The sequence below is a fragment of the Cervus canadensis genome, chromosome 2, assembly GCF_019320065.1.
Source record: "Cervus canadensis isolate Bull #8, Minnesota chromosome 2, ASM1932006v1, whole genome shotgun sequence".
Classification (NCBI taxonomy): Eukaryota; Metazoa; Chordata; class Mammalia; order Artiodactyla; family Cervidae; genus Cervus; species Cervus canadensis.
Genome location: NC_057387.1, coordinates 83226615 through 83240209, shown reverse-complemented (window position 1 = coordinate 83240209; position 13595 = coordinate 83226615). Strand labels below are relative to the sequence as shown.

The 13595-nt window shown below is 37.5% G+C and overlaps 1 protein-coding gene across 2 annotated transcripts in view; it reads left to right on the top strand.

The window, feature by feature from the left end:
* MYSM1 (Myb like, SWIRM and MPN domains 1) overlaps nucleotides 1-13595 on the top strand; it is a 44582-nt gene that overhangs the window by 24490 nt on the left and 6497 nt on the right. For both annotated transcript variants that reach the window (XM_043461158.1, XM_043461157.1), the window contains 6 exons: nucleotides 449-537; nucleotides 3004-3058; nucleotides 3395-3445; nucleotides 4164-4238; nucleotides 5011-5199; nucleotides 5843-5975. In XM_043461158.1, coding sequence (XP_043317093.1) covers nucleotides 449-537; nucleotides 3004-3058; nucleotides 3395-3445; nucleotides 4164-4238; nucleotides 5011-5199; nucleotides 5843-5975 — 592 coding nt within the window. The remainder of the gene's footprint in view (nucleotides 1-448; nucleotides 538-3003; nucleotides 3059-3394; nucleotides 3446-4163; nucleotides 4239-5010; nucleotides 5200-5842; nucleotides 5976-13595) is intronic.

Below are 13595 nucleotides of genomic sequence, written 5' to 3'. Positions count from 1 at the left end.
TGACCTGCTCCAGGAGATCTTCCCAGCCCAGGATCAAACCCATGACTCTCATCTCCTGCACTGGCGGGCGGGTTCTGTACCACTAGTGCCACCTGGGAAACCCAATAAGACTGGTAGTAGATATGAAATGAGAGTTATTTTATTTTATATTTTCGTAGGATTTACTATGTTAGACACTACTGTCAGTGTTTCACAAACATTAATTCATTTAGTCTTCACAGTAACATCATAGTGGTGTTACTATTATTGTTCACATTTTAAAGATGAGGAAAACAAACACAGAAAGCTTCAGGAACTTGACCAGAGTCACCCAGCTAGTGTGAGGCAGAGCCAGGCATTGTCTCTGCAGAATATGTGCACATTAGCTTTATGCTGTGATGTCTCTTTATTAATTCTCCCTTCAGTGGTTGATGGATGCTTTGATCAAATGGTGGGGGTTTTTTTTTAGCATCTCTCTGCTGAGGAGTTGGCAAGAAGAAGAGAAGAGGATAAATGCAAACCTGGTAAACCTTCAAAAGTACCAAGACCAACAAAAAGGTATAATGTGACAATATGCAAGTGTGATTTTGTTAATAATCATAAATGATTAGAAAACATATGGAAGGACTCTCTGATGTTGCAACATTATTTTGTTCACTTATTAAGTTTAAAAATACTGCTGAAATTTAAGAATTTTTTTATTTCACTGATTGTTAATTTGGGAGACCATAAGCAAAAGTTTTAATTTGTTCATGTTCAGTAAATATAGGATCCAACATATGTTGTGAAGGCCTTGTTTATGACAGGTGGTTATTTAACTCCTTAGACATTATAAACCAGTAACCTCATGAAATGACTAGTTCCCTCTTTGGTTGGTGCTGAATGTTAGTGAGGGTCTTTTTTTTTTTTTTTTAAGATAAAATATGTAGCTTGTAACATTAAGGGTCGCTGTATAAATTAAATGCCTTGATTTTCTAGACCCTCACTTCCTGCAGATGACCCATGAAACAGACTGTAGTTTTGTCAGTGTCCCTTTTAAAACAAGATATCCAGGAACATCTCTTGGTTATTTTCAGTGGAAAGAGCCCTAATACTCAGCAGTTAGATGTTCCTGGGTAAGTTACATAATGCCTTTATAAGCCTAAGGTCCTCATTTATAAAATAATAACTTTAACAATTAGCACTGTTAGCTATGTTTTAAGCATATCATATATATTAACTCATTTAATCTTCATAATAACCCTATGAAGTAGTTAATATAATCATTCCCATTTTATAAATGAGGAAACTGAGAGGCACAGAGAGGTTATATAACTTGCCCATGCTTGTTAATGGTGGTGGTGTGATTTAACCCAGGCATTAAGGCTTAAGAATCTGTGCTCCTAACCATTACATTATATATCACCTCTCTAAAATTAAAGTCAAACTTTAGAATTGTTGTGAGAATAAATTAAATGAGATAAACTACAGTCATCCATAAACTAGGACTCCTCATCTCATGTCCAGACACTTGATTTTCTGAATCTAAATGTGAAACATACTTACTGTAATTTTCAAGTCATTCTTCCAGTTAGGATCTTTTTGAATCCAGATCCACTTTTTTCATATTAGTCTTCATAACTTTGAGTCATCAACATTTCAGTAAGCTTGCCTTTTCCACCATTGATCACTGATTAAAATGTTTAACTGAAATAATGCAAACCTCAGACATCATTGTTGAATCAGCTATATATTACCACTTAACCCAATTAACTCATTCTTCATCTTATACAGAAGAATAATCATAGCAGATGTCTTGCTTACATTTAATAACTGAGTCTTTATGAGTCTGCTAGTTTCTAGCACATCATTGCTATCAAAAGTGAAATTTAGGTGTACCTATCATGACTTCTGTTTTCATGAACCCATTATTCTTAGTCACCTCTTCACTTGCTAAAGGCTTGCAAAGCAGTTGTTAAATAACCTTTTCTAGAATTTTCCTCTGCTTCTTTTTTGGTGTTTTGAAAACAGGCCCAGTAATTGCCTATTCCTGGTCCTCCAGTAATTTTCCATTCTCTGCAGTGCCTCAAAAAGGGTTGACGGTGGTTTCAGACGATGGTTCTTCAAAGTGCTCTGGGATGTAAATGCTTTGTTTCTATTTTCCTAATTCTCTTGACCTTTTTTTTTTCTCTCTTCATTTTATTTGCATTGATTAAGCACTTTCTAATTTGAACATCTTCCTCCTTCAGCAAACACTTTTTAAATGCCTACTGTTCTCAGTATTTGGAATACAGTATTCAGCAAAACAAAGTATCTCATCTAGCACTAAGTCTCTGGTAGAATAGGAACTAAATAGTTCTGCTCTTTTCCGGTTGTTAACATGAACATATTCCTTGTGTATTTGCTTTCCCTGGGTGTAGCCTAAGAGTTTTTATTTTTCTCAAACCTCAGTTCTTTATTGGTCAAAGCCTTTCTAATATTTCTCTTATATTTACACGTTTTTTTTATCTAGCTTTGGTTAGGTGGCCCTTTTTCCATCTTTTATACTTCAGCTTAAAAGATGAGTTTACCACAGAACTTTGTATAGACATTAATTTCTTTAACAGAATTGTCATTTATTCATTCAGCAAAGATTTAGTGAGCGCTTCCTTTATCCTGAACACATTGTACTGACAGAAATGTTTCTGAGAAACGTCTGTCTTTGAACTTCCTTTCCTATCTTATGTCAGAGTTAGGTTTTCATTGAAACCTGCTTTCAGTGTAGGACACGTCTGGCCATTTATAATGTTCTCTTTGGGTGTTAAAAGAAATTAAGACAACAAAATTACTTTCTCAAAGGTCCTGTTGTTTCTCAAATTTTTAGTCAAGTCCAAAAGAACCATGCTTCTTTCCAAAGGGTTATCATCATAAATTCTCCTAGTTTATTATTTTTCCACTTGGACAGAATTTAGGTTTAGATTATTGGTATACATTTTTAAATTTGTAAATAAATTATGTTATTGATATTATATTAGGAATGATTTTCTTTTCTTTTTCCTTTTCCAGCTCATTTGATCCCTTCCAACTGATACCTTGTCATTTTTTCAGTGAAGAAAAGCAGGTACTATTCATTCATCACAGAATGACCATAAATAATACCCTCCTCTCTGACATGAAATATTCTTTTTCTATGTGTGCAAGGCATGTGTATATGAAAGGTTGGATAAGGCAGGGTACACTAAGGGTCAGATGAGTGATACAGGTGGAAAATGAGAAAGAATTTCTCCATGCTAGGGCTTTGAATTATACATCTATTTCTTTAAAAGTCTGATTTGTGCTGAGCCTTGGTTGGTAGTGAGAACTTGGTGTGATAGATAAAGGAGAAAAGGATGGACATTCCAGTTAGAATAAAATCTCTATTTTTATGCTCCCCCATTTTTTTTTTCTTATATTTCAGGAGCCATTTCAGGTGAAAGTAGCTTCAGAAGCACTTTTAATAATGGATTTGGTAAGGATATTATGTTGTGTTTACTTAGTTATTCTGATTTCCATTCTTGTGTATTTTTATTGCAGGCATAAGAGAGAGTATGGAAGACGTGTATTTTGGATCTTAACTATCCTCTTTTACAAGGAATCTAAAAATAAGTCTTTTCTTTTGGAGAAAAGCCAAACAATTGCATGTTTCCATATTTTAGAGAAAATAAATTAATGTGAGTTTTTGCAGACTGTTTCTCATCATTAACCCTATTTTAATTTCCTAGTATCCTTGTCTGCTGCCTTCTAGATAACTGCAACAAAGCACAACTCATAATTTGGAGGCTCCTTGTTTTGCACTAAACTACTGAGATCTCCAATAGTTGTGTGTGTGTTCATGGTATTTTTCTATAGGAAGACCCAGAGTAGTTTTACTTTGTATCCTTATGATACCTTTCCTGTGTAGGGAGAGCAAAACAGTATCTTCATTTTGTAAATGTAAAAAATGGCATCTTGGAGTGTTTGAATGTTTGGTTCAGTTTCTCAGCCAGCAGTAAAGATAGGTCTTAAATCCTAAGTCTGTGTATGCTGAGCCTAGCATCTGGTTCCTCTACTGTGTTAATTCATTTTAGAAAAGTATAATTATCATACTTATAAATGACTCTCCTATGATAAGTGAGATTTGTTCTGGTATTTTGTCAGATGGATTTAGTTTGTATGTTTGGACTAAGTCTATCTTGTATTTCTTTTAGCATGCTCATGTTTCTATGGCAGAAGTGATTGGTCTGTTAGGAGGAAGATATTCAGAAGCTGATAAAATAGTTGAGGTAAGTTTTCTCTTAAAATTTTAAAAATTATTTAGTCTTGCTGCTATACCAAGTGTTTTTATAGATTTCAGTGGATATAATTAACATATAAACTTTATGATATAAATGAGAATATGCAAATGTAGAAAGTTATTTCCTCCCTGGGACTTCCCTGGTGACCCAGTGGTTAAGAATCTGCGTTGCAATGCAGGGGATGCAGGTTCGATCCGGCATGCCGCGGGACAGCTAAGCCTATGCGCTGCGCCACGCACAGCCACGAAAGAGCCTGTGTGCCACAGCTAAGACCTGATGCAGCCAAATAAGTAAATATTTTTTTTTAAAGGAGAAAGAAAGTTATGTGTTCCTGGAGGTGACTGAACATTCCATGTATTGAGCACCTGTTTCCCTTCTCCACCGAGAAGGAGGGAACTGCCAGGCCTTGGTTCCATATTGCCTTCACCAGTAAAAGCTTCAGCTCCTAAGAGGCCGCCTTATTGAAACTCAGTATACATCATTTGCTAGAAATTACCATAAATAATAGGGGTCATTGAATGACTTTTTACAAACATTAATATGAGCTGACCAACACTTCACTTGTCTGAGTAGAAAAATGGATTTTGAGTTCCTAGCATATAGTCACACTTTTGGAGAGTAATTCATTTGCAAGTTAAAGGCTGCCTATGATAGAGACAAATAAAAGACTTGGCTTTAAAAAGTTTCTGTTCCTGTGTATGAATTCTGTGTAGAATTAACAGGATTTCAGTATAATCATTTAAGGATTAATCCTTTATAGGTCTGTGCAGCAGAACCATGTAACAGTCTGAGTACGGGACTGCAGTGTGAGATGGATCCTGTCTCACAAACACAAGCCTCGGAAACCTTGGCTGTCAGGGGCTATAGTGTTATTGGATGGTATCATTCTCACCCTGCCTTTGACCCTAATCCTTCCTTACGAGATATTGACACTCAAGCCAAATACCAGGTGTGTTTATAGGTCTTCGTGTGTATAGTCTGTAAATAATTGCACATTCTCTCCCCTCTCATTGTTTTCTATTAATTAAATACGCTTTTAACATTTCTAGCAAAGTAATTACAAGAGTAATATATGTATTTTGTTTAATACAGACAAACCATCACAGTAATGGTGTTAATTCTTCCCAGAGCCTTTAAAAATGATGGGGCTGACTAGAACAGAGACTGGATACAACTGAAATAATTGGAAATATCATGTATTTTGCATGTCTGGGAAAAAGTTTTGTTTTATTCTGCAGTTTTGTTTGCTATCTGGGTGTTTTTGCTGTTGGCAACTGATTATAACTTGTTACCATTTTGGTAAAGATTACAGCTGAAGGGTAGTGAATTTAATTTATAAATGTATTCATGGAAAATGTAGATTATGTAAGCCAGGTGATCTTTTCGGGTTGGGTTGGACATGTTTTGGCCCGCAAAGTTTAGGGTATGGAATAAACTTCATCTAGTTGCTGTTTGGAAGTGAAGTTTCTAACACACCTTTGCATTCCCCTTGTCCTCTATTGGGTATGTAAAATGTTGGTATGGATAAATACTGACTTTTAAGTTTATGTAGTTGAAACTAATTATACTTTTTTTTTTTTTTTTAATTGTAGAGTTACTTCTCCAGAGGCGGTGCAAAGTTCATTGGGATGATTGTTAGTCCTTATAATCGAAATAATCCTTTACCTTATTCTCAGATTACCTGCCTGGTTATAAGTGATGAAATTAGCCCAGATGGCTCTTATCGTAAGTTTTCAACAAAAACAGTTCTACTTGTACTTTCATTTTTTTGAATCTTACAAATCACAGAATTTATACCTAGGCAGAGCAATTTGATGGAAAAATTTGTGTCCTCAGCTAGGGAATCACTGTTCACATACCATGTAGTACAGCCACCCTCTTTCCTTTTATGATTTCCTTCTACAGTAAAGTCCCCACTGTGTTACCGTGGCCACTGGGCAAAAACATTACAATATAAAGATAACTTATGGCCAAGTAGTGTGTATATGAGGTCCTAGAGACATTGCAGTAAGCAAAACAGACAAAATCTCTTCTGTTTTCTTGAACATTTTTTGATAAATACACTTTCTTTCTCTGCAATGGCAGTCAAATGAATAAAAAGATAAAAAGAACAGTGGCCACCCTACCACAAGTTCTCCATGACCTCCCAGTTTAGGCTCAACAGTGCTTATTTTTATATCTATCTCAAGAAAGAATTTGGTTGGTTTAGCCCATCATGACTTGGTTCCTTTGGGGCTTATGTCCACTGCTCTTCCAATCAGTTCTGGCTGGATAGGGAATTAGACCAAGAAAGTAGGAATGTTTAAGATGGGAATGCAGATAGAAGTGAAAGATTAGAGGAAACAATTAACTTTTAGAGCATATTCTCTTTTCATCCTGATACCACTGCTCTAGTTGACTATACTCTGTGGATGCTGTCACTCTACATTGTTTTCTTTCCCATTAGCTCATGAGCCCCTTGAAGATAGATACTATATATATATATATATATTTTTTTTTTAGACGAAAGCCGTTTAATTGACAGTATACAACTTTCCAAAATATATTTTTGTAAGAAAATGGCAATAAGTAATAATTTTTACAAACAGGTTTCTTAGTAAATTCCAGTGTACTTTAGACTCCTATCCACTAAGACACAGCTCCCCCAGTCTCCTGAGCAAATTCTTTTAACATTCACTAATTTTTTAAAAAAGATGTGGAGCAAATAGTAATCCCCTCCTGTGACTCAGGGTAGGGTTTTCACCAAACTTGAGTTAATCAGCTAATGACAGTGATGAAAACCATTGCTTTACTTTTGCCCCCTCTGCCTTTCCATCTTATTCCCTTTGATCCTTAGCCCTCTATGTAGAAACTATTCAAAACTATTCTTGGCAGAACACAATTGTTCATTTAAGTCTTAGACCTAAATAAGCCACAGACCAGTAAGGTTCCTGTTTTTGTCTTCATGCTCTCCCTACCCTTGCTGCAGATCTGTCCTTGGTATCACTTTGCTGCCTGCCCTTAATTAGCAGGCCTTAATTTGTTGGTTTCTTCCTGAGGCACACAGCACTGGACAGTTTTCCAGTCCAGGTTTTAAGCCTGTTTTCTGTCACTAAATATGTGAGTTTCGCCAGGTCACTTTATCTTTCTGGGCTTCAGACTCTTCTTCTGTTAAAAAAATAAAGATTGGACTGGGTTCTAAAACCCCTCTTCCCAACCAGGTTGCATATTGACTACAACCCTTATTGTAACATGCTGGGACTTTACAGGGAGGGGATGAGGACCATATTTAAAAATAAAAATGCCCAGTCTGCAACACAAATACTTCATCATCAGCCTATCTCGTATTTAGTTTTTCATTAAAGAAAAACAAAAGCTTGTTATTTCTAGTAAAATAGACATTTACATTCCTGTTTAGAGGGAAAAAAGCCTTCTCTCTTAACAAAGGTTTTTTCTAAGTATATTCACTCAAAGCAGTGCAGGGTGGATTAACATGTGGCTGTTGTATTTACATTATCAAAAAATACATATGTGTGTATCAGCTGGAACTGGAAGTTTCTCCAGTATATTGTCAAAAAGATAAAAGCTCAAGAAGTGATTTAAATAAACTTTCTGCTAGCTTTCCTTATCAAGAAGGGAAAGAACAGTCTCGTGTCTAGATTAAACCCGTATCTTGTCCTATGACGCAAAAGAATATTCTGTGCCCCCTTCATAAGCATTGCTGCGTCTGTCCCCCCTGACATGACAGTGTGCTTCCCCCTGGATTTCGTCCAGTCATCAGATTCGTGGTTTCTGGCCTTTCATGAAGTTTAGGGAAACCAGTGTGCCACCGAAATAAAAGAGTTTATAATCTCTGGCACAACTTGTTTCAAGTCAATGCTGAATTCTCAGCTTTCTTCTCTCTTCTCAGCCCCAGAATCTGAATTAACCAGATAGCATCAGAGACCAGCAGAGATGTGGGAAGAAGGTGACCACTACAGATGCATGGTGATATGGTGTTTGACATAGGTGGCAAGAGCAAGCCAGGGCAAGTTGCCCAGAAGGCTAGAACGATACAGTTCAGATGCACTCAAAGAAGGAGCCTCTGAGCCAGCCCAGAGCTTGTCAAGGCTGACTCTGGACAGAGCCACAGTCATTCCTCTTGATCAAGCCTCATTTTTACTCTCTGGTCCTTGCCAGTGACCTTCTCGCTCCCCAAGAGGCCTGTGGGTTATGGCCTTTGATTAGTTTCCAGAATGTATTTGCTGTCTCTGTCTAAACCTGGCTGGTGAAATGAGACCCAGAATCAGCAAAGGAGTAATCCAGGCTGGCCTGTCCCACGGTGGCCATGATAGAAACCCACTGGGTAGAAAGAACCAAATGTTGGGTAGGAAAGAAGCAAACAGATCTTTTCCCAGTGAGACAGCATTTTCCTCTGCTGCTGCTGCTAAGTCACTTCAGTCATGTCCGACTCTGTGTGATCCCATAGATGGCAGCCCACCAGGCTCCCCGTCCCTGGGATCCTCCAGGCAAGAACACTGGAGTGGGTTGCCATTTCCTTCCCCGATAGATACTATATTGTACTCATTTTTCTACTCTCAGTTTCTAGCCCAGCGCCTGGCGTAATGTAGATTTAACAAATTAGTTTCTTCATTCTTAATGATGTCACTCAGATGCCCTCTCTCTGGTAAAGACCCCAGCACCACTACCCTCTATCTCATTTACTATTAGTTTCTGTTCTTTATGCACCTGCAACACTTGTTTCCTGCCTTCATGGTTATTTTCATCTTTTATTATAATTTATTTAGCCTGTCTCACTAAACTGTGAGCCTCAAAGAGGAGGAACTACATCTTCGTGTCTCCTGTAACACCTAATCACTTGCCTTACATGTAAGGCGTGGTCAATGCTCTATATAGTTTTATTGAATGAGTGATACTGACATTAACTTTTTCCAAAATGCCCATTTTGAACATAGCGCGTGTGTGCACGCGCACACACACACACGTGTGTATATATATATATATATCATTCTTTACCCCAGCATAATTTTACAAAAAGTTACAAAAGGAAGAATCACAGTAAAATTGTTCTCAGTTTAAATCATGTCTTAATATCGTATACTACTAGATTTGGGGAGTGAATCTCTACTGTGCTGTCTAATACATTCACCTGTGGCCTACATATGATGGCTTAAATTAATTAAATTAATTAGAATTAAATGAAATTTAAAATTTAGTTCCTAGAATCCTACTTCTGGGCAAAATGAAGTAACAAGGACCTGTCTGATAGAACTGAAAAACTGGACAAAATATAGAAAACAATGGGATTTATAATATCAAGCAGTGAAGGATGTGATTGCTGAGAGATGGGAGGCATAAAAGTGAGCCCAAGTGACCCTGGCTTATTAACTTAAAAGAACTTCCAGGTATGGCACAAGGAGGAGAAACTCACCCAGAGTCTAGCTGACTCTGAGTTGACATGATTGAGATAAGACTAAGGAGACCAGGGCAACTAAATTTGTAGGACAGAGTACCAGAGAGGAGAATGCCACCTGGAGAAACTCCAGAGATGTGTAGAAGGTTCAAATTTAGTATTTAACAAGATAAAGACCAATGTATGTGTGTGAAGAAACTACCCCAAATGAGAAGGAATCACCCAAAAGATTAGCAGGCCCAGTGCTGGAGGCTCACATAAGCTAGTCAGACAGCACACAAGTGTCCATGTAAACATCACTGCAAGAAGTTCTCTTGAGTAGAGCCGCCTCTTCCATTGTTAACACTGCTTATTAGGTCTTAATCCTTGGTCCTTTGCTCCTCTTTGAAACTTTCTGGTTCAAGAGTTAATTAAAATTTCTCACAAGCCATGGGATACCTTGTATTACATTACTTTGAACTGGGTGCTTGACATATTTATTTGTTTATTCATGTATTCATTAATTTACCTCTAATGGCTAATCATTTTCTCTACTTGTAATAGGCAGGAAATATACTTAGTAATTAGTTTTATTCTGACACTTAAGTGGATAAAAATAATCAGTGCATATATGTGTAATTGGATCATTTTGCTGTATACTTGAAAATAGCACATTATAAATTAATTATACCTCAATTTAAAAAAATAATAAGCCTATCAAAAGTAATCAGTACAAAAGGAAATTTTTACTGGTTTAGTGCCTTTTTTTAACTTATAAAATACTCATTACCTAATAGAGATGTATAATGTGTGTGTGTGTATTTTCTTTTTTATGAGCACAGACTGAAAATGCATTTATTTATTTGCCTTTATTTTAGTCTCATTTTTTACTTCCATTAAGAATAAGAGTTGCTTTACCTGGATTCAGATCCCAGCTCTGATATGTTTTTGTTATTTTACCTAGGGAAGGTTACTTAATATTGCTCATTCTCCTTTGCCACATCTGTAGAATGAGAAAAAATTATTACCTTGCTTACGGGGCATTGTAGAGACTGTCAGTAATGCATGTAAGTGCTTAGTAAATAATAGGTCTAAAGTAGGTAGGTAAAATTATTGCTGTAGCCTGTGCTTACTAGGTAATGAAAACATATCAAGTAAATGATTGTTATCACAAAAGGAGTTTGGGTAGTAGCTTATGTACTATAATGTGTCACTCTTCTTAAGTTCTTGGAGGGGGAAAATGAAATGGAAGAGAATTGAGAAATGAAAAAAATCAGCTATCATCATGCTGTTCCCTTCTCTCCTTCCATACACCTGGAAAAAAAATGGGGAGAAAAAGCCATTTTAGAGCATACTGACAAATTATGTTTACATTGTATGGAAGTATAGTTATGATTTTTTTTCCCTAGTACCTTCTGATTTGCTGGCATTTTATTTACTTGAAAAGCTTTATGATGGCAAAAATGCAAGTTGAGAGGCAGTATGATGTAAAGGTTAAGAACATAAGCTTGAGCCAAACTGCCTGACTTCAAATCCTGGCTCTCTCTCTTGCTAGTTATGTATTAATAAGTCCAAGAACAGATTATTTAATAGCCTCTCTGTGGCTCAGTGTCATAAAAAAGGGACTAATACTGGTAGCTAGTTCATGTGATGTTGGTATTAGTCGCTCATTCATGTCCGACTCTGCAATCCCATGGACTGTAGCCTGCCAGGCTCCTCTGTCCATAGATTCTCCAGGCAAGAATACTGGAGTGGGTTGCCATTCCCTTCTCCAAGCTAGTTCATGTAAGTGGCCTTTATTGTTGTTATTTAGTCGCTAAGTCAAGTCTGGCTCTTTGTGACCAGGTTCCGCTGTTCTCCATTGTCTCTCAGAGTTTGCTCAAATTCCTGTCCATTGAGTTAGTAATGCTATCTAACCTTCTCATACTCTGCCACCCCCTTCTCCTATTGCCTTCAGTCTTTCCCAGCATCATGGTCTTTTCCATTGAGTCAGTTCTTTGCATCAGGTGGCCAAAGTATTGGAGCTTCAACTTCAGCTCAGTCCTTCCAGTGAATATTCAGGACTTATTTCCTTTACAATTGGCTGGTTGGATCTCCTTGCAGTCCAAGGGACTCTCAAGAGTCTCCTCCAGGACCACAGTTCGAAAGCATCAGTTCTTTGGTGCTCAACCTTCTTTATGGTCCAGCTCTCATTTCCATACATGACTACTGGAAAAACCATAGCTTTGACTAGACTGACCTTTGTTGGCAAAGTGATGTCTCTGCTTTTGAATACGCTGTCTAGGTTTGTCATAGCTTTCCTTCCAAGGAGCAGGCATCGTCTGATTTCATGGCTGCAGTCAACATTTTCAGTGATTTGGGAGCCGAAGAAAAGGAAATCTGTTACTGCTTTCACTTTTTCCCCTTCTATTTGCCATAAAGAAAGGGGACCAGATGCCATGATTTTCATTTGAATGTCGAGTTTCAAGCCAGCCTTTTCACTCTCCTCTTTCACCTTCATCAAGAGGCTCTTTAGTTCCTCTTCACTTTGTGCCTAGTATGGTATCATCTGCATATCTGAGGTTGTTGAAATTTCTCCCGGCTGTCTTGATTCCAGCTTGTGATTTATCCTGCCCAGGATTTTGCATGGTATACTCTGCACATAAGTAAAATAAGCAGGGTGACAGTATTTAGCCTTGTCATACTCCTTTTCCAATTTGGAACCAGTCCATTGTTCCATGTCCAGTTTTAACTATTCCTTCTTGACCCACATGAAGGTTTCTCTGGAGGAAGGTAGGGTTTTCTGGTACTCCTATCTCTTTAAGAATTTTCCACAATTTGTTGTGATCCACATAGTCAAAGACTTTAGTGTAGTCAATGAAGCAGAAGTATGTATTTTTCTGGAACTCGCTTGCTTTCTCCATGATCCTATGCATGTTGGCAATTTGATCTTTCATTCTCTGCCTCTTTGAAACCCAGTTTATACATCTGGAAGTTCTCGGTTTGTGTACTACTGAAATCTAGCTTGAAGGATTTTGAGCATAACCTTGCTAGCTTGTGAAATGGGCACAATTGTACAGTAGCTTAAACATTCTTTGGCATTGCCTTTCTTAGGGATTGGAATGAAAACTGACCTTTTCTAGTCCTGTAGCCACTGTTGTGTAAGTAGCCTTACATCCATACAAAGTGTACCTCTAGGGACTTTTCTGGTGGTCCAGTGGCCAGAACTCCATGCTCCCAATGTAGGGGGCTCAGTTCCAATCCCTTGTCAGGGAACTATATCTTGCATGCCATAGCTAAGACCCAGTACAGCCAAATTAATTAATTAATTAATTAATTATAATACCTTTATGTAAAGCCTGGCACATAGTAAGCATTATACTAGTGTTACTATTATTGTATTGGCCTTTGGTAACGAATCACCTGAGCTTTTTAAATATACCACAAATATAACTACACGGGGATTTTGAAGGATATATGAGAAATTTCTAAGTAGGCTCATCTCTTGGTATTTTTTCCTTTCTAACTTATGTAAGTGATATCTACCCTTTGGACTTGTTTCCTCCAGAGTTTATTGCGACTCGAGTGTAGTTACTGCCTCTCCATAATTAAATCTAGTCCCTCCCTGCCTAGTCTTAGGTCAGCACACACAGTCAGGCAAGAATGCTGGAGGTTGAAGTCCAAGCTCTTCGCTTTACTAGAAGAAACAGCTTGTTCAACCCATCTCAGCCTCAGTTTTATGTGTTAAATAGGAATAATGCTACCTATCTTATAGCACTGTGTTGATAACCTGTGTTTTAAGTCAGTGGGATGGAACATAGCTTGGTTTGCCTAGGTCAATTCCTATTTAAGCCTGTGGTTCTGGCACAAGTGTATATAAGTGCCCGCTTCCACTCCAGAAGCCTCGTGGTTTGGATGATGATTTATATGATCATCTTACCTGTCACAGTTCCTTGCATAGAATTGTCATGCAAATGGCACTATTACTTTTCTTT